Source organism: Taudactylus pleione, unplaced genomic scaffold (genome assembly GCF_031769625.1).
Source record: "Taudactylus pleione unplaced genomic scaffold, aTauple2 ptg000026l, whole genome shotgun sequence".
In the NCBI taxonomy this organism is placed as follows: domain Eukaryota; kingdom Metazoa; phylum Chordata; class Amphibia; order Anura; family Myobatrachidae; genus Taudactylus; species Taudactylus pleione.
Window position 1 is genome coordinate 23,726,443 of NW_028284428.1, and position 26,499 is coordinate 23,752,941.

The 26,499-nt window shown below is 46.7% G+C and overlaps 1 protein-coding gene across 1 annotated transcript in view; it reads right to left on the reverse strand.

The window, feature by feature from the left end:
• Nucleotides 1–205: 205 nt before the first annotated feature.
• LOC148539266 (arylsulfatase D-like) overlaps nucleotides 206–26,499 on the reverse strand; it is a 163,299-nt gene continuing 137,005 nt past the window's right edge. The window contains exons 10-11 of the mRNA XM_088451657.1: nucleotides 5,236–5,357; nucleotides 206–1,595 (exon numbers count right to left, since the gene is read on the reverse strand). Coding sequence (XP_088307783.1) covers nucleotides 1,225–1,595; nucleotides 5,236–5,357 — 493 coding nt within the window. The 3' untranslated portion in view covers nucleotides 206–1,224. The remainder of the gene's footprint in view (nucleotides 1,596–5,235; nucleotides 5,358–26,499) is intronic.

A 26,499-nucleotide genomic window follows, 5' to 3' on the forward strand; every position in this document is an offset into this window, starting at 1 on the left:
GGACTGCTCCTCGTGTTAATGCCTAGAGGCGTTAACACCACACGGTTATAAGGGATGACATTAGATCTTAATATTTATATTGTTATTATTTACTAGGGGTTTATACATATATTACTATAACATGTGTATTATCAACATACTAATCAGACATATATAAATTACATCAAAAACACTTTTTTATTAATGCAGTTAGAATGCAGTTAGGATATGAATAATACTTATTGTCAGACACTGAGAAAAATACACAGCATTAGGCATAATCAATGTATGTCTGCTGCTTTGATCACAACGCCATAAATTGTGCTTTCCAAGCTGCCTTATCTTTGCTGGTTTTTGCCTCTGGATTTAAAGGGTCAACAATATTCATTACAAAACACTCCTGATTTTGTATTTAACATTTTTGCCCCCTTAAATCCAGGGGCCAAAAAATCTGAAGTTGGGACAACAATACCCCTTAGACTTTTATCTGCTGTAATTAGAAATGGTGAATGTGTGCTTAGTACATACGATTGGGGTTGACAGACTTTGCTTTTACTCCTTTGTACACAGGAAGGATTGATATCAATAGGCAGATAAGCTGTCATGAGGTCCAACTAATCACTGAACAGTGCACCATTTTTCAGAGACAACTGGAGTGCTGACTACTATTCCATGCCTGGCCAACCTGAGGCTATAGCCTCCAGCTGTTGTGAAACTACAAGTGCCAACATGCCATGCCACAGTTTTGGCATTCCCTAATAGCAAAACTGTGGCAGGGCATGCTGAGACTTTTTACAACAGCTGGAGAGCCTGAGATTAGCTAAGCCTGGACTATTCTTTCTGTGTATGTAGCAGAAAACAGCTAAGTAGGATAGGATGTGTTTGAATGTTGAAAATAATATTAATACATAAATTTCCATCAGAGTTATTTCCAAAATCTTCTGCTATTCAAAACAAATCTTCCGCATGTAGCAAGTTATTTTATTATATTGTTGAATTACGAACTCATGGGCTGTTTTACATTTGCCCATGGTGCAATGCGTGTGAGCCATTCCCCGTATGTGAAGCTGATTTTATATTGCAATAATCCGCAGTAGAATTCCCACATTTGAGGAGTGTAAAGTAAAATGTAAAGTAATAGCCCAAAGCCTATCCAGACACAATCTTGCTGACAAGAAGAAACACCCCAACAAGTGAGGAACAAGAACTTCAACCTTAGATCACCAAAATCTAATGTGAGATATATCAAATGATGTCTGTTACATTGCTGTCTTCTTTATCACACCAGCAGAAAGGAAATGTACCACAACACGGCTGCAGCCAGGGGTTCCAGAGATTATTCCAATAAGACAACTGCTGGGGCACCACATCGATAGTCTTCTGATGCTCCATTACTGCCATCTCTATTCTGCTTAGTACTGCCTTATAATGGGGGTCTTCATCCGGCTGAAGGGCGTTGGATTCTGAAGGATCAGCTGATAGTTCAAATAATAGTGGAGGCTTATGGTGTACAACGTGATCCCCTTCACAAGCACAGATGATAATATCATAGCAGCCTACTGCACCTTCTGGGTGAAAGGTTGGAGTCACATAGTGAGCTTTCCAAATAGCGCCTCCTAAGAAACAAAATTTCAGGAATACTGTAGAGTTTTTTTCTGAGTTGTGTGTTTGCAAATAATTGTTTTTCCTTGGGTTAATTTAATTGATCTCCAAAGCCAATTACAGTCTTATAGTGTAAAGGCTATTATGTAAGATATGATGTTTCTGTAGATCGGATAGCTAATATTAAACCAATAATTCTGAAACTATTTCCATTTTGACCATGTACTGTATGAGCTCTTTAACAGGTACCAATTTTGAAAACATGATTATGTATGTGGAAAACAGTGTATATTTTTTTACCTCTGAAGAAACCGTCATACTAACAGATGGAGAAATGCGTTAGTTTGCTTTTATTTTTTACACTTATAGTTGATATTAAATATTGGACAACCTCAATAATAATTACCCACAATGGACTGATTGAATCTGTCTACACATGCTAATTGGTGTGACTACCTCCTCACTGACTTGATTTACCTTAGCAGCTTGGTGAGATAACCTCTGGACTGGCCATTATAATATTTCTGTATCCAGAGAAGGATGGCTGGGGATACTCTTCTTATTATACTGGCTCTCACATGTGCTCACAAGTCTGCACCTTTTTTTTACTACATCAGCACTATTCCGGACTAGCCACAGTGTGTCATCCTCCGAGATTGGAGATTTGGCTGGGGAAGAGCATCTGAAAACAGAGTCCTACACTACTATTAAATCTAGTGATGTATTGCGGTGAGTAACATTGTACTTGCTCATTAACCAACACCAGTGAGTTGCATGAACTTTAGTGTGTAAAATTACCATCCACACACTGGGTCCTGCACTATACACACTGGGGGTGCTTTGTGGTGACTAACATGTCTGCATAGTAACTTTTACCAGCCAATAACTGGACCTGCAGTGTGTGCAATTAACAGTGGTTTTCACATCTTATCTCAATCTGACTTTTACAAGTATTGCTTCACGCAAAGTGTCAATTGGTCCAATTAACATTTATGTTTAAAAATAGTTAAAGACCAATAGATTTGGACAGCCCAATCGTTTTGATACTAAATATCCACTTCATTAGTCACCGTTTCCAGTGGTGATTAAATATTATTGTTTCCATACATTTACATTTTTGTATGTTTTATAATGTGTATGTCTATTATTGCATTAGCTGTTAACTAATGTTAATCATTTAATTAATAAACAAATGCTTTTCTTTTCATATACTGTATATGGTCTTTAGTACTTAATAATTTGCTTTACTATTGGTGGTTTAATAATCACCTCGGCCCTTTTATTGTCTTATGGTAGTCCAGGCTTATCTATTTAGGAGCAGTTAACAATATGTAATGAATCTATAATATTAAGTTAAGTTATTTTAATGATCTAATGCTGAGCGCTAGTTCTATTATGTTAATTATGTGATTATTGACAGTGTGGGAGAGGACGTAGATGTGAGAAGTGGTTAAAAAGATGAAAAGAAAGCAAAACTGAAAACAAAAATAAATTAAAAATAAACGTAATAAATTATTTAAAATAAATGAAATGTCAACGTAAATCAAATAAATAAATAAAACTTAATGAAACAACAAAAATTGACTTTTAATGTTTACGCTCTTTTAAAGCATTTTAATGATCTCTGGCCAGTTCAGCGCTGTGGTTGGTATCTGTGGACTAACCCTATTCTTACCCTATAGCTTGTGGGGTCTTTAGACCTAAGTCCTAGTCCTCCCAAATGATCTTACCGGCTTTGGAGCGTGGCAGTTCCAGCCGCGCAGCAGTTGTAGATTATGTCACATGCCGTGCCGATACAGTCCGCTGTTGTGTGATCCTGGTTTGGCCCGTGCTTTAGTGTTCATTCAATGCATTTTGTAGCTGCTTGCTACTTTTTCAAGGATGATTAGTAAAATGGCTGGATTCTCCTTTTATTGGACAATCTTTCAGAAAATAAGATTGATTGGCTTTACCCAATGTGTCTGATATGAGGATGGCCTGGAAGTTGTTTTCTCCTATTACTGCTGGTTTCTTGTTCAGATTCTGGAATGTTGGGACCTTTTTATTCTATTCCTCCGTATTTGACAGATTCTGGCTGCATCTGTCTGTCTCCCCGGTCCCTGCTGCGCTCTGATCACTTAAAGCCATCTCCTCTCCTCTTTCGGCAATGAGAGAAATCGATCTTATTTTTTTAAAGATTGTCCAATAAAAGGAGTATCCAGCCATCTCACTAAATCATCCTTAAAAAAGTAGCAAGCAGCTACGAAATGCGTTGGTTGCATGCTAAAGAATTGGCCAAGCCAGGATCACACAACAAAGACCTGTATTGGCGCAGCATGCGACATCATCTACAACCGCATATCGGCGGTGGCTCGGGCTGCCACGCTCCAAAGCCGGAAAGATCGTTTGGGGAGAACCAATACTTAGGTCTGAAGAACCCGCAAGCTATAGGGTAAGAATAGGGTTAGTCCATAGATACCAACCACAGCGCTGAACAGGCCAGAGCCCATTAAAATGCTTTAAAAGAGCGTAAACATTACAGTCAATTTTTGTTGTTCCATTAAGTTTTATTTATTTATTTGCTTTACATTGACATTTCATTTATTTTAGATCATTTTTTATTTCTTATTACATTTATTTTTAATTTATGTATGTTTTCAGTTTTTCTTTCTTTTCATCTTTTTAACTGCTTCATACAATTACATCCTCTCCCACGCTGTCAATAATCACATAATTAACATAATAGAACTAGCGCTCAGCATTACATCATTAAAATAATTACCTTTTTGACCGAGTAGCTTAACATACAGTACATACATATTAGCGCGGATCACCTAAAGACTTCTTATATTGTTAAGTGTTCCTGCACTTGGTATTGGGGTTTCAAAATGTAATTGGTCTAGATCTGTCAAAAAAAGCAGACTTTTCATCGATTTTGCCGCAGGATTTAGGACCTCATTCAGAGTCGGTCGAAGCGGCCGCACGGTCGTACGCCACCGATGTTCGCTATACTGCGCATGCGTAAAGATCGCAATGCGCGTGCGCAAACTAGCCATTACGATCAGAAATGTCTCTCTCCTTGAGCACAGCCAGGTCGGTAGTTTGAGTGACAGATTGAGGCGTTTGTGGGTGGTAACAGGGGAATGTGCTTGAAAACGGGGGTGTGGAGATCCGGACGCAGGCGTGCCTAATTATGCGAACAGCGTTTTATGGGAGTGCATACGGTTTATGGGAGTGCATAATTAACAAAGTAGCGTCATGGCACATGTGACATGGGAGGTTTTTACACTGACATGATCGTAGAGCTTAAGAGAGGGTACGGTCAACCTTAAGCTCTACGACCAGTTCCGATGGTTCTCGATGGTCTCGATTAATCCTTATATGCCCGGAGATGACGTGTAATGTGTACGAGAAAGGGGCGTATTTTTTGGATTCCGGCCGCTTCCTCCCCTTGGTTGGCCAGCAGCCGATCCGAACTTAGGGACGCAACTTGCGAGGGAATCATTTACATATCCGGCCCCTTTTCCCGTACGACCGTGCGGCCGCTTCTGAATGAGGTCCTTAATTTCAAGAAGAGCAATGGAAACCTTAATTCAGAAGCTCATTTCTGATTTTGACAAACATGTCGCTGTTATTTATTTAATGTTCTTAGCAAAAATGAAACAATTTACTTACTTTCCTTTTGGTGCCAGCGCACTGCGTGTAAATGACTCCCACAGTAGTGAAAGAGAAACTCATGATCTGAGTAAGATGTTTTCTTTGTAAGCAGAGGCATTAGGTTGTGACCATCAATTATTCTAATGAAATGAATAGAAATATAAAAGTATGTATAGGCTTAAATATATGATTTTTATTATTATGCAATCACCTTCTGCTTAATTTATTAAATGATTATTTGGTTTTGAACAATATTACAAAATAAAACAAACTGCAATAAGACTTGGTTATACATCTAAAGGTGCGTACACACGGGACGATTCGCTCCATAAGCGACGTTGTCCCGTGTGTCCCCGGCAGGGGTGTGCTCAGTCTGGTTAAAGACACTGAGCACAAACACTGAACAATTTCATGAACGAAATCGTTCAGTGCTGGGCTCCCTCCCTCATCCCCGAACATGTTCAACCTGACAAAATCTAGTTCCATTGTCCAAAAAAATCGCTACGTGTGTAAGCACCTTTAACGGCGATCATGATAATATATTGCAAAGCAAAATAATGATATTGTCAAATAATGGCAATTTGGAAAACATAGGGCCTGATTTAGAAGCAATGCCGATAGTCACACAAATAGTTGATGGTTTTCAACTGCGCATGTGCCTAAGTCGCACAACGCAATATCGATTGAGGAGAAGGTTCTCCCAAATGTATTGGATGTTCCTAGGTAATGACTGGGAGGTAACTAGTCAGACACACAGAGATGCTCTGTCCTATGATCATGTTATGGCAGCGTCACAGGCATGTTGCAGAAATGTATTGGGTGTTCCTAGGTAATGACTGGGAGGTAGCTATTCAGACACACAGAGATGCACTGTCCTATGAGCGTGTTATGGCAGCGTCACAGGCATGTTGCAGAAATGTATTGGGTATTCCAAGGTAATGACTGGGAGGTAGCTAGTCAGACACACAGAGATGCACTGTCCTATGAGCGTGTTATGGCAGCGTCACAGGCATGTTGCAGAAATGTATTGGGTGTTCCTAGGCAATGACTAAGAGGTAACGAGTCAGACACACAGAGATGCTCTATCCTATGATCATGTTATGGCAGCGTCACAGGCATGTTGCAGAAATGTATTGGGTGTTCCTAGGCAATGACTGGGAGGTAGATATTCAGACACACAGAGATGCACTGTCCTATGAGCGTGTTATGGCAGCGTCACAGGCATGTTGCAGAAATGTATTGGGTGTTCCTAGGCAATGACTGGGAGGTAACTAGTCAGACACACAGAGATGCACTGTCCTATGAGCGTGTTATGGCAGCGTCACAGGCATGTGGCAGAAATGTATTGGGTGTTCCTAGGCAATGACTGGGAGGTAACTAGTCAGACACACAGAGATGCACTGTCCTATGAGCGTGTTATGGCAGCGTCACAGGCATGTTGCAGAAATGTATTGGGTGTTCCTAGGCAATGACTGGGAGGTAACTAGTCAGACACACAGAGATGCACTGTCCTATGAGCGTGTTATGGCAGCGTCACAGGCATGTTGCAGAAATGTATTGGGTGTTCCTAGGTAATGACTGGGAGATAGTTAGTCAGACACACAGAGATGCACTGTCCTAGGAGCATGTTATGGCAGCGTCACAGGCATGTTGCAGAAATATATTGGGTGTTCCTAGGCAATGACTGGGAGGTAGTGAGTCAGACACACAAAGATGCACTGTCCTATGAGCATGTTATGGCAGTGTCACAGGCATGTTGCAGAAATGTATTGGGTGTTCCTAGGCAAGGACTGGGAGGTAGTGAGTCAGACACACAGAGATGCACTGTCCTATGAGCGTGTTATGGCAGTGTCACAGGCATGTTGCAGAAATGTATTGGGTGTTCCCAGTCAATGACTGGGAGGTAGTGAGTCAGACACACAGAGATGCACTGTCCTATGAGCGTGTTATGGCAGTGTCACAGGCATGTTGCAGAAATGTATTGGGTGTTCCTAGGCAATGACTGGGAGGTAACTAGTCAGACACACAGAGATGCTCTGTCCTATGAGTGTGTTATGGCAGCGTCACAGGCATGTTGCAGAAATGTATTGGGTGTTCCTAGGCAATGACTGGGAGGTAACTAGTCAGACACAGAGAGATGCCCTGTCCTATGAGCGTGTTATGACAGTGTCACAGGCATGTTGCAGAAATGTACTGGGTGTTCCTAGGTAATGACTGGGAGGTAGCTAGTCAGACACACAGAGATGCACTGTCCTATGAGCGTGTTATGACAGCGTCACAGGCATGTTGCAGAAATGTACTGGGTGTTCCTAGGCAATGACTGGGAGGTAGCTAGTCAGACACACAGAGATGCTCTGTCCTATGAGCGTGTTATGGCAGTGTCACAGGCATGTTGCAGAAATGTATTGGGTGTTCCTAGGCAATGATTGGGAGGTAACTAGTCAGACACACAGAGATGCACTGTCCTATGAGCGTGTTATGGCAGTGTCACAGGCATGTTGCAGAAATGTATTGGGTGTTCCTAGGCAATGACTGGGAGGTAGCTAGTCAGACACACAGAGATGCACTGTCCTATGAGCGTGTTATGGCAGCGTCACAGGCATGTTGCAGAAATGTATTGGGTGTTCCTAGGCAATGACTGGGAGGTAGCTAGTCAGACACACAGAGATGCACTGTACTATGAGCGTGTTATGGCAGCGTCACAGGCATGTTGCAGAAATGTATTGGGTGTTCCTAGGCAATGACTGGGAGGTAACTAGTCAGACACACAGAGATGCACTGTCCTATGAGTATGTTATGGCAGCGTCACAGGCATGTTGCAGAAATGTATTGGGTGTTCCTAGGCAATGATTGGGAGGTAACTAGTCAGACACACAGAGATGCACTATCCTATAAGCGTGTTATGGCAGTGTCACAGGCATGTTGCAGAAATGTTATGGGTTTTCCTAGATAATGACTGGGAGGTAACTAGTCAGACACACAGAGATGCTCTGTCCTATGAGCATGTTATGGCAGCGTCACAGGCATGTTGCAGAAATGTATTGGGTGTTCCTAGGCAATGACTGGGAGGTAACTAGTCAGACACACAGAGATGCACTGTCCTATGAGCATGTTATGGCAGTGTCACAGGTATGTTGCAGAAATGTATTGGGTATTCCGAGGCAATGACTGGGAGGTAACTAGTCAGACACACAGAGATGCACTGTCCTATGACCGTGTTATGGCAGTGTCACTGGCATGTTGCAGAAATGTACTGGGTGTTCATAGGTAATGACTGGGAGGTAACTATTCAGACACACAGAGATGCTCTGTCCTATGAGCGTGTTATGGCAGTGTCACAGGCATGTTGCAGAAATGTACTGGGTGTTCCTAGGTAATGACTGGGAGGTAGCTAGTCAGACACACAGATATGCACTGTCCTATGAGCATGTTATGGCAGCGTCACAGGCATGTTGCAGAAATGTATTGGGTGTTCCTAGGCAATGACTGGGAGGTAGTGAGTCAGACACACAGAGATGCACTGTCCTATGAGCGTGTTATGGCAGCGTCACAGGCATGTTGCTGAAATGTATTGGGTGTTCCTAGGCAATGACTGGGATGTAGTGAGTCAGACACACAGAGATGCACTGTCCTATGAGCGTGTTATGGCAACGTCACAGGAATGTTGCAGAAATGTATTGGGTGTTCCTAGGCAATAACTGGGAGGTAGTGAGTCAGACACACAGAGATGCACTGTCCTATGAGCGTGTTATGGCAGTGTCACAGGCATATTGCAGAAATGTATTGGGTGTTCCTATTAGGGATGTGCGCCGGACCATTTTTGCCGGATTTGGATTTGGATTTGGTTCTAATTCGTCGTCCGGCTTTGGATTTGGATTTGGATTTGCCAAACTGCGGTGACTGGCTTTGGATTTGGATTTGGATTTGGATTATTTTACAAAAATTGACAAAAAAAGCTAAAATCACATAAATTGGTCTTTTTTTTCTTCCTAGAGTATTATTAACCTCAATAACATTAATTTCCAGTAAATTTAGACCATATCACAGCTTATAATATTGTTTTCAACATTATTGGCCAAAGGTTGCAGTGAGCTGACTGGTTACTAAGCGACAAAGCAGCGGCACAACGACACAGACACCACAGTATAAAGCACATCTATGACACATTGCCACACAGCAGTGGCAGAAATGAAAAGTAGTGCACCCACCCAGTGGGGTACGGCCAGCAGAGTCACAGTACTTGTTTACAAAGTGGGCTACGGCCCTAGGAGTCACAGTGCACAATCTTATTAGCATTACACCGCACATAGGGCCTGATTCACATTACACCATAAAGTAGTGTCTCTTATTTATGTTACGACACACAGTAGTGCCCCTTTTACACAATGCCCACAGTAGTGACCCTTTTACACAATGCCCACAGTAGCGGTGTCCCTTACACAATGTCCCCCAGCAGTGGTGCCCCCTATGCAGTCCCCTTAGTAGTACGGTCCACTATGCAGTGCCCCCAGTTGAATGCTCCCCAGTAGTATGCCCCCCATTAGCAGGCCCCCCCAGTAGTATGTCCCCCATTAGCAGGCCCCCCCAGTAGTATGCCCCCCATTAGCATGCCACCCAGTAGTATGCCCCCCCAGTAGTATGGCTCCCCCAGTAGTAGGCTGCCCCAGTAGCAGGCCCCCCCAGTAGTAGGCTGCTCCAGTAGTAGCCCCCCCTGTAGTATGGGCCCCCCCTGTAGTATGGCCCCCCCTGTAGTAGGCCCCCCCAGTAGTATGGCCCCCCCCAGTAGCAGGCCCCTCAGTAGTATGGCCCCCCCAGTAGCAGACCCCCCCCAGTAGTATAGCCCCCCCCAGTAGCAGGCCCCTCTGTAGTATGGCCCCCCCAGTAGTATAGCCCTGCCCAGTAGCAGACCCCCCCCAGTAGTGCAGACCCCCCCAGTAGTATAGCCCCCCCCAGTAGCAGGCCCCTCTGTAGTATGGCCCCCCAATAGTGCAGATCCCCCCAGTAGTATGGCCCCCCCAGTAGCAGACCCCCCCCAGTAGTATAGCCCCCCCCAGTAGCAGGCCCCTCTGTAGTATGGCCCCCCCAGTAGTATTGCCTCCCCCAGTAGCAGACCCCCCCCAGTAGTGCAGACCCCCCCAGCAGTATAGTCCCCCCAGTAGCAGGCCCCTCTGTAGTATGGCCCCCCCAGTAGTATAGCCCCCCCCGGTAGCAGACCCCCCCAGTAGTGCAGACCCCCCCCCCCCAGTAGCGCCCCCGGACCTTTGACAAGTAAAAAAATAAAAAAAATAAAACTTACCTGTATCCCCGCTCCCGCGCCGTCCGCTCTGTCACATGCTGAGGAGGGAGCCGGAAGACGGAGCTCATGTGTGAGCTCCAGCCGGCTCCCTCCGTGCAGCAGCCAATGAGAGTCTGTGTGACTCTCATTGGCTGCTGTAACAAACACACAGCTGCCGCTGGCGGCTGTGTGTCTGTGTCTGTGTAGGGCAGAGCGCTATCACTGCGCACAGGGTTCGGGTGGACTCGGATCCCCAATGTTCGGAGCGGTTCGGATTCCACAGAATCCGAACCGCTCATCTCTAGTTCCTATGCAATGACTGGGAGGTAACTAGTCAGACACACAGAGATGCTCTGTCCTATGAGCGTATTATGGCAGTGTCACAGGCATATTGAAGAAATGTATTGGGTGTTCCTAGGTAATGACTGGGAGGTAACTAGTCAGACACACAGAAATGCACTGTCCTATGAGCGTGTTATGGCAGTGTCACAGGCATGTTGCAGAAATGTACAGGGTGTTCCTAGGCAATGACTGGGAGGTAGCTAGTCAGACACACAGAGATGCACTGTCCTATGAGCGTGTTATGGCAGCGTCACAGGCATGTTGCAGAAATGTATTGGGTGTTCCTAGGCAATGATTGGGCGGTAACTAGTCAGACACACAGAGATGCACTGTCCTATAAGCGTGTTATGGCAGTGTCACAGGCATGTTGTAGAAATGTATTGGGTGTTCCTAGGCAATGACTGAGAAGTAGCTAGTCAGACACACAGAGATGCACTGTCCTATGAGCGTGTTATGGCAGTGTCACAGGCATGTTGCAGAAATGTATTGGGTGTTCCTAGGCAATGACTGGGAGGTAGCTAGTCAGACACACAGAGATGCACTGTCCTATGAGCATGTATGGCAGTGTCACAGGCATGTTGCAGAAATGTATTGGGTGTTCCTAGGTAATGACTGGGAGGTAGCTAGTCAGACACACAGAGATGCACTGTCCTATGAGCGTGTTAAGGCAGTGTCACAGGCATGTTGCAGAAATGTATTGGGTGTTCCTAGGTAATGACTGGGAGGTAGCTAGTCAGACACACAGAGATGCACTGTCCTATAAGCATGTTATGGCAGTGTCACAGGCATGTTGCAGAAATGTATTGGGTGTTCCTAGGCAATGACTGGGATGTAGTTAGTCAGACACACAGAGATGCACTGTCCTATGAGCGAGTTATGGCAGTGTCACAGGCATGTTGCAGAAATGTACTGGTTGTTCCTAGGCAATGACTGGGAGGTAACTAGTCAGACACACAGAGATGCACTGTCCTATGAGCATGTTAAGGCAGTGTCACAGGCATGTTGCAGAAATGCATTGGGTGTTCCTAGGTAATGGCTGGGAGGTAACTAGTCAGACAAACAGAGATGCTCTGTCCTATGAGCATGTTATGGCACTGTTACAGGCATGTTGCAGAAATGTATTGGGTGTTCCTAGGCAATGACTGGGAGGTAACTAGTCAGACACACAGAGATGCACTGTCCTATGAGCGTGTTCTGGCAGTGTCACAGGCATGTTACAGAAATGTATTGGGTGTTCCTAGGTAATGACTGGGAGGTAGCTAGTCAGACACACACAGAGATGCTCTGTCCTATGAGCATGTTATGGCAGTGTCAAAGGCATGTTGCAGAAATGTATTGGGTGTTCCTAGGCAATGACTGGGAGGTAACTAGTCAGACACACAGAGATGCACTGTCCTATGAGCGTGTTATGGCAGTGTCACAGGCATGTTGCAGAAATGTATTGGGTGTTCCTAGGAAATGACTGGGAGGTAGTGAGTCAGACACACAGAGATGCACTGTCCTATGAGCGTGTTATGGCAGTGTCACAAACATATTGCAGAAATGTATTGGGTGTTCCTAGGCAATGACTGGGAGGTAGTGAGTCAGACACACAGAGATGCACTGTCCTATGAGCGTGTTATGGCAGTGTCACAGGCATGTTGCAGAAATGTACTGGGTGTTCCTAGGCAATGACTGGGAGGTAGCTAGTCAGACACACAGAGATGCTCTGTCCTTTGAGCGTGTTATGGCAGTGTCACAGGCATGTTGCAGAAATATATAGGGTGTTCCTAGGCAATGACTGGGAGGTAGCTAGTCAGACACACAGAGATGCACTGTCCTATGAGCGTGTTATGGCAGCCTCACAGGCATGTTGCAGAAATGTATTGGGTGTTCCTAGGTAATGACTGGGAGGTAGCTAATCAGACACACAGAGATGCACTATCCTATGAGCGTGTTATGGCAGTGTCACAGGCATGTTGCAGAAATGTATTGGGTGTTCCTAGGTAATGACTGGGAGGTAGCTAGTCAGACACACAGAGATGCACTGTCCTATGAGCATGTTATGGCAGCGTCACAGGTATGTTGCAGAAATGTATTGGGTATTCCGAAGCAATGACTGGGAGGTAACTAGTCAGACACACAGAGATGCACTGTCCTATGACCGTGTTATGGCAGTGTCACTGGCATGTTGCAGAAATGTACTGGGTGTTCATAGGTAATGACTGGGACGTAACTATTCAGACACACAAAGATGCTCTGTCCTATGAGCGAGTTATGGCACTGTTACAGGCATGTTGCAGAAATGTATTGGGTGTTCCTAGGCAATGACTGGGAGGTAACTAGTCAGACACACAGAGATGCACTGTCCTATGAGCGTGTTCTGGCAGTGTCACAGGCATGTTACAGAAATGTATTGGGTGTTCCTAGGTAATGACTGGGAGGTAGCTAGTCAGACACACACAGAGATGCTCTGTCCTATGAGCATGTTATGGCAGTGTCAAAGGCATGTTGCAGAAATGTATTGGGTGTTCCTAGGCAATGACTGGGAGGTAACTAGTCAGACACACAGAGATGCATTGTTCTATGAGCGTGTTATGGCAGTGTCACAGGCATGTTGCAGAAATGTATTGGGTGTTCCTAGGCAATGACTGGGAGGTAGTGAGTCAGACACACAGAGATGCACTGTCCTATGAGCGTGTTATGGCAGTGTCACAAACATGTTGCAGAAATGTATTGGGTGTTCCTAGGCAATGACTGGGAGGTAGTGAGTCAGACACACAGAGATGCACTGTCCTAAGAGCGTGTTATGGCAGTGTCACAGGCATGTTGCAGAAATGTACTGGGTGTTCCTAGGCAATGACTGGGAGGTAGCTAGTCAGACACACAGAGATGCCCTGTCCTATGAGCGTGTTATGGCAGTGTCACAGGCATGTTGCAGAAATATATAGGGTGTTCCTAGGCAATGACTGGGAGGTAGCTAGTCAGACACACAGAGATGCACTGTCCTATGAGCGTGTTATGGCAGCGTCACAGGCATGTTGCAGAAATTTATTGGGTGTTCCTGGGCAATGACTGGGAGGTAGTGATTCAGACACACAGAGATGCACTGTGCTATGAGCGTGTTATGGCAGTGTCACAGGCATGTTGCAGAAATGTATTGGGTGTTCCTAGGCAATGACTGGGAGGTAGTGAGTCAGACACACAGAGATGCACTGTCCTATGAGCGTGTTATGGCAGTGTCACAGGCATGTTGCAGAAATGTATTTGGTGTTCCTAGGCAATGACTGGGAGGTAGCTAGTCAGACACACAGAGAGGCACTGTCCTATGAGCGTGTTATGGCAGTGTCACAGGCATGTTGCAGAAATGTATTGGGTGTTCCTAGGCAATGACTGGGAAGTAGCTAGTCAGACACACAGAGATGCACTGTCCTATGAGCGTGTTATGGCAGTGTCACAGGCATGTTGCAGAAATGTATTGGGTGTTCCTAGGCAATGACTGGGAGGTAGTGAGTCAGACACACAGAGATGCACTGTCCTATGAGGGTGTTATGGCAGTGTCACAGGCATGTTGCAAAAATGTACTGGGTGTTCCTAGGCAATGACTGGGAGGTAGTGAGTCAGACACACTGTCCAATGAGCGTGTTATGGCAGTGTCACAGGCATATTGCAGAAATGTATTGGGTGTTCCTAGGTAATGAATGGGAGGTAGCTAGTCAGACACACAGAGATGCACTGTCCTATGACCGTGTTATGGCAGCGTCACAGGCATGTTGCAGAAATGTATTGGGTGTTGCTAGGCAATGACTGGGAGGTAGTGAGTCAGACACACAGAAATGCACTGTCCTATGAGCGTGTTATGGCAGCGTCACAGTCATGTTGCAGAAATGTATTGGGTGTTCCATGCAATGACTGGGAGGTAACTAGTCAGACACAGAGATGCACTGTCCTATGAGCGTGTTATGGCAGCGTCACAGGCATGTTGCAGAAATGTATTGGGTGTTCCTATTCAATGACTGGCATGTAGTTAGTCAGACACACAGAGATGCACTGTCCTATGAGCGTGTTATGGCAGTGTCACAGGCATGTTGCAGAAATGTACTGGGTGTTCCTAGTCAATGACTGGGAGGTAACTAGTCAGACACACAGCGATGCACTATCCTATGAGCGTGTTATGGCAGTGTCACAGGCATGTTGTAGAAATGTATTGGGTGTTCCTAGGTAATGACTGGGAGGTAACTAGTCAGACACACAGAGATGCACTATCCTATGAGCGTGTTATGGCAGTGTCACAGGCTTGTTGCAGAAATGTATTGGGTGTTCCTAGGCAATGACTGGGAGGTAGCTAGTCAGACACACAGATGCACTGTCCTATGACCGTGTTATGGCAGCGTCACAGGCATGTTGCAGAAATGTATTGGGTGTTCCTAGGCAATGACCGGGAGGTAGTGAGTCAGACACACAGAGATGCACTGTCCTATGAGTGTGTTATGGCAGTGTCACAGGCATGTTGCAGAAATGTATTGGGTGTTCCTAGGCAATGACTGGGAGGTAACTAGTCAGACACACAGAGATGCACTGTCCTATGAGCCTGTTATGGCAGCGTCACAGGCATGTTGCAGAAATGTATTGGGTGTTCCTAGGCAATGACTGGGAGTTAGCTAGTCAGACACACAGAGATGCACTGTCCTATGACCGTGTTATGGCAGCGTCACAGGCATGTTGCAGAAATGTATTGGGTATTCCTAGGCAATGACAGGGAGCTAGTGAGTCAGACACACAGAGATGCACTGTCCTATGAGCGTGTTATGGCAGCATCACAGTCATGTTGCAGAAATGTATTGGGTGTTCCTAGGCAATGACTGGGAGGTAACTAGTCAGACACACGGAGATGCTCTGTCCTATGAGCATGTTATGGCAGTGTCACAGGCATGTTGCAGAAATATATTGGGTGTTCCTAGGTAATGACTGGGAGGTAGCTAGTCAGACACACAGAGATGCACTATCCTATGAGCGTGTTATGGCAGTGTCACAGGCATGTTGCAGAAATGTATTGGGTGTTCCTATGCAATGAGTGGGAGGTAACTAGTCAGACACACAGAGATGCTCTATCCTATGAGCGTGTTATGGCAGTGTCACAGGCATGTTACAGAAATGTATTGGGTGTTCCTAGGTAATGACTGGGAGGTATCTAGTCAGACACACAGAGATGCTCTGTCCTATGAGCATGTTATGGCAGTGTCACAGGCATGTTGCAGAAATGTATTGGGTGTTCCTAGGCATTGACTGGGAGGTAACTAGTCAGACACACAGAGATGCTCTGTCCTATGACCTTGTTATGGCAGTGTCACAGGCATGTTGCAGAAATGTATTGGGTGTTCCTAGGCAATGACTGGGAGGTAACTAGTCAGACACACAGAGATGCGCTGTCCTATGAGCATGTTATGGCAGTGTCACAGGCATGTTGCAGAAATTTATTGGGTGTTCCTAGGCAATGAATGGGAGGTAACTAGTCAGACACACAGAGATGCACTGTCCTATGAGCATGTTATGGCAGCGTCACAGGCATGTTGCAGAAATGCACAGGCATGTTGCAGAAATGTATTGGGTGTTCCTAGGCAATGACTGGGAGGTAACTAGTCAGACACACAGAGATGCTCTGTCCTATGACCGTGTTATGGCAGTGTCACAGGCATGTTGCAGAAATGTATTGGGTGTTCCTAGGTATTGACTGGGAGTTAGCTAGTCAGACACACAGAGATGCACTGTCCTATGACCGTGTTATGGCAGCGTCACAGGCATGTTGCAGAAATGTATTGGGTGTTCCTAGGCAATGACTGGGAGGTAGTGAGTCAGACACACAGAGATGCACTGTCCTATGAGCGTGTTATGGCAGCATCACAGTCATGTTGCAGAAATGTATTGGGTGTTCCTAGGCAATGACTGGGAGGTAGTGAGTCAGACACACTGTCCAATGAGCGTGTTATGGCAGTGTCACAGGCATGTTGCAGAAATGTATTGGGTGTTCCTAGGCAATGACTGTGTTATGTTCTGAGTTGTTTGTGGACCCGGGGTGGTAGCAGGAGCGATCACAGAAGCAGATTTGAAAATAAAACTAGGTTTTTTAATAAGTGCTTGAGTAGACATATAATGTGGCAGTAAATAAAAGTCCAGGAATATATAAATGTGCACAAGAGTTCTGTGGTGGGAGCAAAAGGGTTAATGTCCAAGTAGAAACAATTAGAGCTGTCCAGGTGTGCAGGTAGTGAAACCGAAAATAATCAGGCCAGGTTTGCAGATAGTGAACTGAAAATAAACAAGCCAGGTTTGCAGGTAGTGAACTGAAGCGCAGGATGTCAGCAGGCTCAGGCATTCAGGTATGGGCAAGGGTGACGGAGGAAGCGGGGTAGTCCAGTGGGAGCTAGGAGCTGACAGGCAGACTGGCAGACAGCGAATTCACAGGAACAGGAAAGCACAGAGAACTCCCTCTCAGCTAGGCTGAGATACACGTTGCACTGGCAAAGAAGGAAGGCACTGACCCTTCCTAAATACCCCATGCCGTGCTGTTACTGGCCGGAGAGAACATGTGACTCACCAGGATTGGCCAGCCGCATCACATGGCCAGAAGGCAAGATGGCGGCGCCCATGCCAAATGGAACGGAGACGCCGCCAGGCCTTACCAGCGCAGACTGACAACAGGCCCGCACAACAACGCGCGCAGCCAAAGCCCCTCGCCAGACACCAGCCCCGCCACCAGACAGCCCGCGCCACAATGACATCACAGGTAACACTCGCCTAGCGCCATGCTGAAATACCCTGGCCGTGACAGACTGGGAGGTAGTGAGTCAGACACACAGAGATGCACTGTCCTATGAGCGTGTTATGGCAGCGTCACAGGCATGTTGCAGATATATACTGGGAGTTCCTAAGCAATGACTGGGAGGTAACTAGTCAGACACACAGAGATGCACTGTCCTATAAGCGTGTTATGGCAGCGTCACAGGCATGTTACAGAAATGTATTGGGTGTTCCTAGGCAATGACTGGGAGGTAACTAGTCAGACACACAGAGATGCACTGTCCTATGAGCATGTTATGGCAGCGTCACAGGCATGTTGCAGAAATGTATTGGGTGTTCCTAGGCAATGACTGGGAGGTAACTAGTCAGACACACAGAGATGCTCTGTCCTATGACCGTGTTATGGCAGTGTCACAGGCATGTTGCAGAAATGTATTGGGTGTTCCTAGGTATTGACTGGGAGGTAGCTAGTCAGACACACAGAGATGCACTGTCCTATGAACCTGTTATGGCAGCGTCACAGGCATGTTGCAGAAATGTATTGGGTGTTCCTAGGCAATGACTGGGAGTTAGCTAGTCAGACACACAGAGATGCACTGTCCTATGACCGTGTTATGGCAGCGTCACAGGCATGTTGCAGAAATGTATTGGGTGTTCCTAGGCAATGACTGGGAGGTAGTGAGTCAGACACACAGAGATGCACTGTCCTATGAGCGTGTTATGGCAGCATCACAGTCATGTTGCAGAAATGTATTGGGTGTTCCTAGGCAATGACTGGGAGGTAACTAGTCAGATACACGGAGATGCTCTGTCCTATGAGCATGTTATGGCAGTGTCACAGGCATGTTGCAGAAATATATTGGGTGTTCCTAGGTAATGACTGGGAGGTAGCTAGTCAGACACACAGAGATGCACTATCCTATGAGCGTGTTATGGCAGTGTCACAGGCATGTTGCAGAAATGTATTGGGTGTTCCTATGCAATGAGTGGGAGGTAACTAGTCAGACACACAGAGATGCTCTATCCTATGAGCGTGTTATGGCAGTGTCACAGGCATGTTGCCTAAATGTATTGGGTGTTCCTAGGTAATGACTGGGAGGTAGCTAGTCAGACACACAGAGATGCACTGTCCTATGAGCGTGTTATGGCAGTGTCACAGGCATGTTGCAGAAATGTATTGGGTGTTCCTAGGCAATGACTGGGAGGTAACTAGTCAGACACACAGAGATGCTCTGTCCTATGACCTTGTTATGGCAGTGTCACAGGCATGTTGCAGAAATGTATTGGGTGTTCTTAGGCAATGACTGGGAGGAAACTAGTCAGACACACAGAGATGCACTGTCCTATGAGCATGCTATGGCAGTGTCACAGGCATGTTGCAGAAATGTATTGGGTGTTCCTAGGCAATGACTGGGAGGTAACTAGTCAGACACACAGAGATGCACTGTCCTATGAGCATGTTATGGCAGCGTCACAGGCATGTTGCAGAAATGTATTGGGTGTTCCTAGGCAATGACTGGGAGGTAACTAGTCAGACACACAGAGATGCTCTGTCCTATGACCGTGTTATGGCAGTGTCACAGGCATGTTGCAGAAATGTATTGGGTGTTCCTAGGTAATGACTGGGAGGTAATTAGTCAGACACACAGAGATGCACTGTCCTATGAGCATGTTATGGCAGCGTCACAGGCATATTGCAGAAATGTATTGGGTGTTCCTAGGCAATGACTGGGACGTTATGAGTCAGACACACAGAGATGCACTGTCCTATGAGCGTGTTATGGCAGTGTCACAGGCATGTTGCAGAAATGTATTGGGTGTTCCTAGGCAATGACTGGGAGGTAGTGAGTCAGACACACAGAGGTGCACTGTCCTATGAGCGTGTTATGGCAGTGTCACAGGCATGTTGCAGAAATGTACTGGATGTTCCTAGGCAATGACTGGGAGGTAGTGAGTCAGACACACAGAGATGCACTGTCCTATGAGCATGTTATGGCAGCGTCACAGGCATGTTGCAGAAATGTATTGGGTGTTCCTAGGCAATGACTGTGTTATGTTCTGAGTTGTTTGTGGACCCGGGGTGGTAGCAGGAGCGATCACAGATGCAGATTTGAAAATAAAACTATGTTCTTTAATAAGTGCTTGAGTAGACATATAATGTGGCAGTAAATAAAAGTCCAGGAATATATAAATGTGCACAAGAGTTCTGTGGTGGGAGCAAAAGGGTTAATGTCCAAGTAGAAACAATTAGAGCTGTCCAGGTGTGCAGGTAGTGAAACCGAAAATAATCATGCCAGGTTTGCAGATAGTGAACTGAAAATAAACAAGCCAGGTTTGCAGGTAGTGAACTGAAGCGCAGGATGTCAGCAGGCTCAGGCATTCAGGTATGGGCAAGGGTGACGGAGGAAGCGGGGTAGTCCAGTGGGAGCTAGGAGCTGACAGGCAGACTGGCAGACAGCGAATTCACAGGAACAGGAAAGCACAGAGAACTCCCTCTCAGCTAGGCTGAGATACACGTTGCACTGGCAAAGAAGGAAGGCACTGACCCTTCCTAAATACCCCATGCCGTGCTGTTACTGGCCGGAGGGAACATGTGACTCACCAGGATTGGCCAGCCGCATCACATGGCCAGAAGGCAAGATGGCGGCGCCCATGCCAAACGGAACGGAGACGCCGCCAGGCCTTACCAGCGCAGACTGACAACAGGCCCGCACAACAACGCGCGCAGCCAAAGCCCCCCGCCAGACACCAGCCCCGCCACCAGACAGCCCGCGCCACAATGACCTCACAGGTAACACTCGCCTAGCGCCATGCTGAAATACCCTGGCCGTGACAGACTGGGAGGTAGTGAGTCAGACACACAGAGATGCACTGTCCTATGAGCGTGTTATGGCAGTGTCACAGGCATGTTGCAGAAATGTATTGGGTGTTCCTAGGTAATGACTGGGAGGTAGCTAGTCAGACACACAGAGATGCTCTGTCCTATGAGCATGTTATGGCAGCATCACAGGCATGTTGCAGAAATGTATTGGGTGTTCCTAGGCAATGACTGGGAGGTAGCTAGTCCTATGTTCCTAGGCAATGACTGGGAGGTAGCTAGTCAGACACACAGAGATGCACTGTCCTATGAGCATGTTATGGCAGTGTCACAGGCATGTTGCAGAAATGTATTGGGTGTTCCTAGGTAATGACTGGGAGGTAGCTAGTCAGACACACAGAGATGCTCTGTCCTATGAGCATGTTATGGCAGCATCACAGGCATGTTGCAGAAATGTATTGGGTGTTCCTAAGCAATGACTGGGAGGTAACTAGTCAGACACACAGAGATGCACTGTCCTATGAGCGTGTTATAGCAGTGTCACAGTGATGTTGCAGAAATGTATTGGGTGTTCCTAGGCAATGACTGGGAGATAGCTAGTCAGACACACAGAGATGCTCTGTCCTATGAGCGTGTTATGGCAGCGTCACAGGCATGTTGCAGAAATATACTGGGTGTTCCTAAGCAATGACTGGGAGGTAACTATTCAGACACACAGAGATGCACTGTCCTATGAGCATGTTATGGCAGCGTCACAGGCATGTTGCAGAAATGTATTGGGTGTTCCGAGGCAATGACTGGGAGGTAACTAGTCAGACACACAGAGATGCTCTGTCCTATGACCGTGTTATGGCAGTATCACAGGCATGTTGCAGAAATGTATTGGGTGTTCCTAGGTAATGACTGGGAGGTAACTATTCAGACACACAGAGATGCTCTGTCCTATGAGCGTGTTATGGCAGTGTTACAGGCATGTTGCAGAAATGTACTGGGTGTTCCTAGGTAATGACTGGGAGGTAGTGAGTCAGACACACAAAGATGCACTGTCCTATGAGCGTGTTATGGCAGTGTCACAGGCATGTTGCAGAAATATATTGGGTGTTCCTAGGCAATGACTGGGAGGTAGTGAGTCAGACCCACAGAGATGCACTGTCCTATGAGCATGTTATGGCAGCGTCACAGGCATGTTGCAGAAATGTATTGGGTGTTCCTAGGCAATGACTGTGTTATGTTCTGAGTTGTTTGTGGACCCGGGGTGGTAGCAGGAGCGATCACAGAAGCAGATTTAAAAATAAAACTAGGTTCTTTAATAAGTGCTTGAGTAGACATATAATGTGGCAGTAAATAAAAGTCCAGGAATATATAAATGTGCACAAGAGTTCTGTGGTGGGAGCAAAAGGGTTAATGTCCAAGTAGAAACAATTAGAGCTGTCCAGGTGTGCAGGTAGTGAAACCGAAAATAATCATGCCAGGTTTGCAGATAGTGAACTGAAAATAAACAAGCCAGGTTTGCAGGTAGTGAACTGAAGCGCAGGATGTCAGCAGGTTCAGGCATTCAGGTATGGGCAAGGGTGACGGAGGAAGCGGGGTAGTCCAGTGGGAGCTAGGAGCTGACAGGCAGACAGCGAATTCACAGGAACAGGAAAGCACAGAGAACTCCCTCTCAGCTAGGCTGAGATACACGTTGCACTGGCAAAGAAGGAAGGCACTGACCCTTCCTAAATACCCCATGCCGTGCTGTTACTGGCCGGAGGGAACATGTGACTCACCAGGATTGGCCAGCCGCATCACATGGCCAGAAGGCAAGATGGCGGCGCCCATGCCAAATGGAACGGAGACGCCGCCAGGCCTTACCAGCGCAGACTGACAACAGGCCCGCACAACAACGCGCGCAGCCAAAGCCCCCCGCCAGACACCAGCCCCGCCACCAGACAGCCCGCGCCACAATGACCTCACAGGTAACACTCGCCTAGCGCCATGCTGAAATACCCTGGCCGTGACAGACTGGGAGGTAGTGAGTCAGACACACAGAGATGCACTGTCCTATGAGCGTGTTATGGCAGCATCACAGGCATGTTGCAGATATATACTGGGAGTTCCTAAGCAATGACTGGGAGGTAACTAGTCAGACACACAGAGATGCACTGTCCTATAAGCGTGTTATGGCAGCGTCACAGGCATGTTACAGAAATGTATTGGGTGTTCCTAGGCAATGACTGGGAGGTAACTAGTCAGACACACAGAGATGCACTGTCCTATGAGCATGTTATGGCAGCGTCACAGGCATGTTGCAGAAATGTATTGGGTGTTCCTAGGCAATGACTGGGAGGTAACTAGTCAGACACACAGAGATGCTCTGTCCTATGACCGTGTTATGGCAGTGTCACAGGCATGTTGCAGAAATGTATTGGGTGTTCCTAGGTATTGACTGGGAGGTAGCTAGTCAGACACACAGAGATGCACTGTTCTATGAGCCTGTTATGGCAGCGTCACAGGCATGTTGCAGAAATGTATTGGGTGTTCCTAGGCAATGACTGGGAGTTAGCTAGTCAGACACACAGAGATGCACTGTCCTATGACCGTGTTATGGCAGCGTCACAGGCATGTTGCAGAAATGTATTGGGTGTTCCTAGGCAATGACTGGGAGGTAGTGAGTCAGACACACAGAGATGCACTGTCCTATGAGCGTGTTATGGCAGCATCACAGTCATGTTGCAGAAATGTATTGGGTGTTCCTAGGCAATGACTGGGAGGTAACTAGTCAGACACACGGAGATGCTCTGTCCTATGAGCATGTTATGGCAGTGTCACAGGCATGTTGCAGAAATATATTGGGTGTTCCTAGGTAATGACTGGGAGGTAGCTAGTCAGACACACAGAGATGCACTATCCTATGAGCGTGTTATGGCAGTGTCACAGGCATGTTGCAGAAATGTATTGGGTGTTCCTATGCAATGAGTGGGAGGTAACTAGTCAGACACACAGAGATGCTCTATCCTATGAGCGTGTTATGGCAGTGTCACAGGCATGTTGCCTAAATGTATTGGGTGTTCCTAGGTAATGACTGGGAGGTAGCTAGTCAGAAACACAGAGATGCACTGTCCTATGAGCGTGTTATGGCAGTGTCACAGGCATGTTACAGAAATGTATTGGGTGTTCTTAGGTAATGACTGGGAGGTATCTAGTCAGACACACAGAGATGCTCTGTCCTATGAGCATGTTATGGCAGTGTCACAGGCATGTTGCAGAAATGTATTGGGTGTTCCTAGGCAATGACTGGGAGGTAACTAGTCAGACACACAGAGATGCTCTGTCCTATGACCTTGTTATGGTAGTGTCACAGGCATGTTGCAGAAATGTATTGGGTGTTCCTAGGCAATGACTGGGAGGTAACTAGTCAGACACACAGAGATGCACTGTCCTATGAGCATGTTATGGCAGTGTCACAGGCATGTTGCAGAAATGTATTGGGTGTTCCTAGGCAATGACTGGGAGGTAACTAGTCAGACACACAGAGATGCACTGTCCTATGAGCATGTTATGGCAGCGTCACAGGCATGTTGCAGAAATGTATTGGGTGTTCCTAGGCAATGACTGGGAGGTAACTAGTCAGACACACAGAGATGCTCTGTCCTATGACCGTGTTATGGCAGTGTCATAGGCATGTTGCAGAAATGTATTGGGTGTTCCTAGGTAATGACTGGGACGTAATTAGTCAGACACACAGAGATGCACTGTCCTATGAGCATGTTATGGCAGCGTCACAGGCATGTTGCAGAAATGTATTGGGTGTTCCTAGGCAATGACTGGGACGTAGTGAGTCAGACACACAGAGATGCACTGTCCTATGAGCGTGTTATGGCAGTGTCACAGGCATGTTGCAGAAATGTATTGGGTGTTCCTAGGCAATGACTGGGAGGTAGTGAGTCAGACACACAGAGGTGCACTGTCCTATGAGCGTGTTATGGCAGTGTCACAGGCATGTTGCAGAAATGTACTGGATGTTCCTAGGCAATGACTGGGAGGTAGTGAGTCAGACACACAGAGATGCACTGTCCTATGAGCATGTTATGGCAGCGTCACAGGCATGTTGCAGAAATGTATTGGGTGTTCCTAGGCAATGACTGTGTTATGTTCTGAGTTGTTTGTGGACCCGGGGTGGTAGCAGGAGCGATCACAGAAGCAGATTTGAAAATAAAACTAGGTTCTTTAATAAGTGCTTGAGTAGACATATAATGTGGCAGTAAATAAAAGTCCAGGAATATATAAATGTGCACAAGAGTTCTGTGGTGGGAGCAAAAGGGTTAATGTCCAAGTAGAAACAATTAGAGCTGTCCAGGTGTGCAGGTAGTGAAACCAAAAATAATCATGCCAGGTTTGCAGATAGTTAACTGAAAATAAACAAGCCAGGTTTGCAGGTAGTGAACTGAAGCGCAGGATGTCAGCAGGCTCAGGCATTCAGGTATGGGCAAGGGTGACGGAGGAAGCGGGCTAGTCCAGTGGGAGCTAGGAGCTGACAGGCAGACTGGCAGACAGCGAATTCACAGGAACAGGAAAGCACAGAGAACTCCCTCTCAGCTAGGCTGAGATACACGTTGCACTGGCAAAGAAGGAAGGCACTGACCCTTCCTAAATACCCCATGCCGTGCTGTTACTGGCCGGAGGGAACATGTGACTCACCAGGATTGGCCAGCCGCATCACATGGCCAGAAGGCAAGATGGCGGCGCCCATGCCAAACGGAACGGAGACGCCGCCAGGCCTTACCAGCGCAGACTGACAACAGGCCCGCACAACAACGCGCTCAGCCAAAGCCCCCCGCCAGACACCAGCCCCGCCACCAGACAGCCCGCGCCACAATGACCTCACAGGTAACACTCGCCTAGCGCCATGCTGAAATACCCTGGCCGTGACAGGCTGGGAGGTAGTGAGTCAGACACACAGAGATGCACTGTCCTATGAGCGTGTTATGGCAGCGTCACAGGCATGTTGCAGATATATACTGGGAGTTCCTGAGCAATGACTGGGAGGTAACTAGTCAGACACACAGAGATGCACTGTTCTATAAGCGTGTTATGGCAGCGTCACAGGCATGTTACAGAAATGTATTGGGTGTTCCTAGGTAATGACTGGGAGGTAGCTAGTCAGTTATGGCAGTGTAACAGGCATGTTGCAGAAATGTATTGGGTGTTCCTAGGCAATGACTGGGAGGTAGCTAGTCCTATGTTCCTAGGCAATGACTGGGAGGTAGCTAGTCAGACACACAGAGATGCACTGTCCTATGAGCATGTTATGGCAGTGTCACAGGCATGTTGCAGAAATGTATTGGGTGTTCCTAGGTAATGACTGGGAGGTAGCTAGTCAGACACACAGAGATGCTCTGTCCTATGAGCATGTTATGGCAGCATCACAGGCATGTTGCAGAAATGTATTGGGTGTTCCTAAGCAATGACTGGGAGGTAACTAGTCAGACACACAGAGATGCACTGTCCTATGAGCGTGTTATAGCAGTGTCACAGTGATGTTGCAGAAATGTATTGGGTGTTCCTAGGGAATTACTGGGAGATAGCTAGTCAGACACACAGAGATGCACTGTCCTATGACCGTGTTATGGCAGCATCACAGGCATGTTGCAGAAATGTATTGGGTGTTCCTATGCAATGACTGGGAGGTAACTAGTCTGACACACAGAGATGCACTGTCCTATGAGCGTGTTATGGCAGCGTCACAGGCATGTTGCAGAAATGTATTGGGTGTTCCTAGGCAATGACTTGGAGGTAGCTAGTCAGACACACAGAGATGCTCTGTCCTATGAGCGTGTTATGGCAGCGTCACAGGCATGTTGCAGAAATATACTGGGTGTTCCTAAGCAATGACTGGGAGGTAACTATTCAGACACACAGAGATGCACTGTCCTATGAGCATGTTATGGCAGCGTCACAGGCATGTTGCAGAAATGTATTGGGTGTTCCGAGGCAATGACTGGGAGGTAACTAGTCAGACACACAGAGATGCTCTGTCCTATGACCGTGTTATGGCAGTATCACAGGCATGTTGCAGAAATGTATTGGG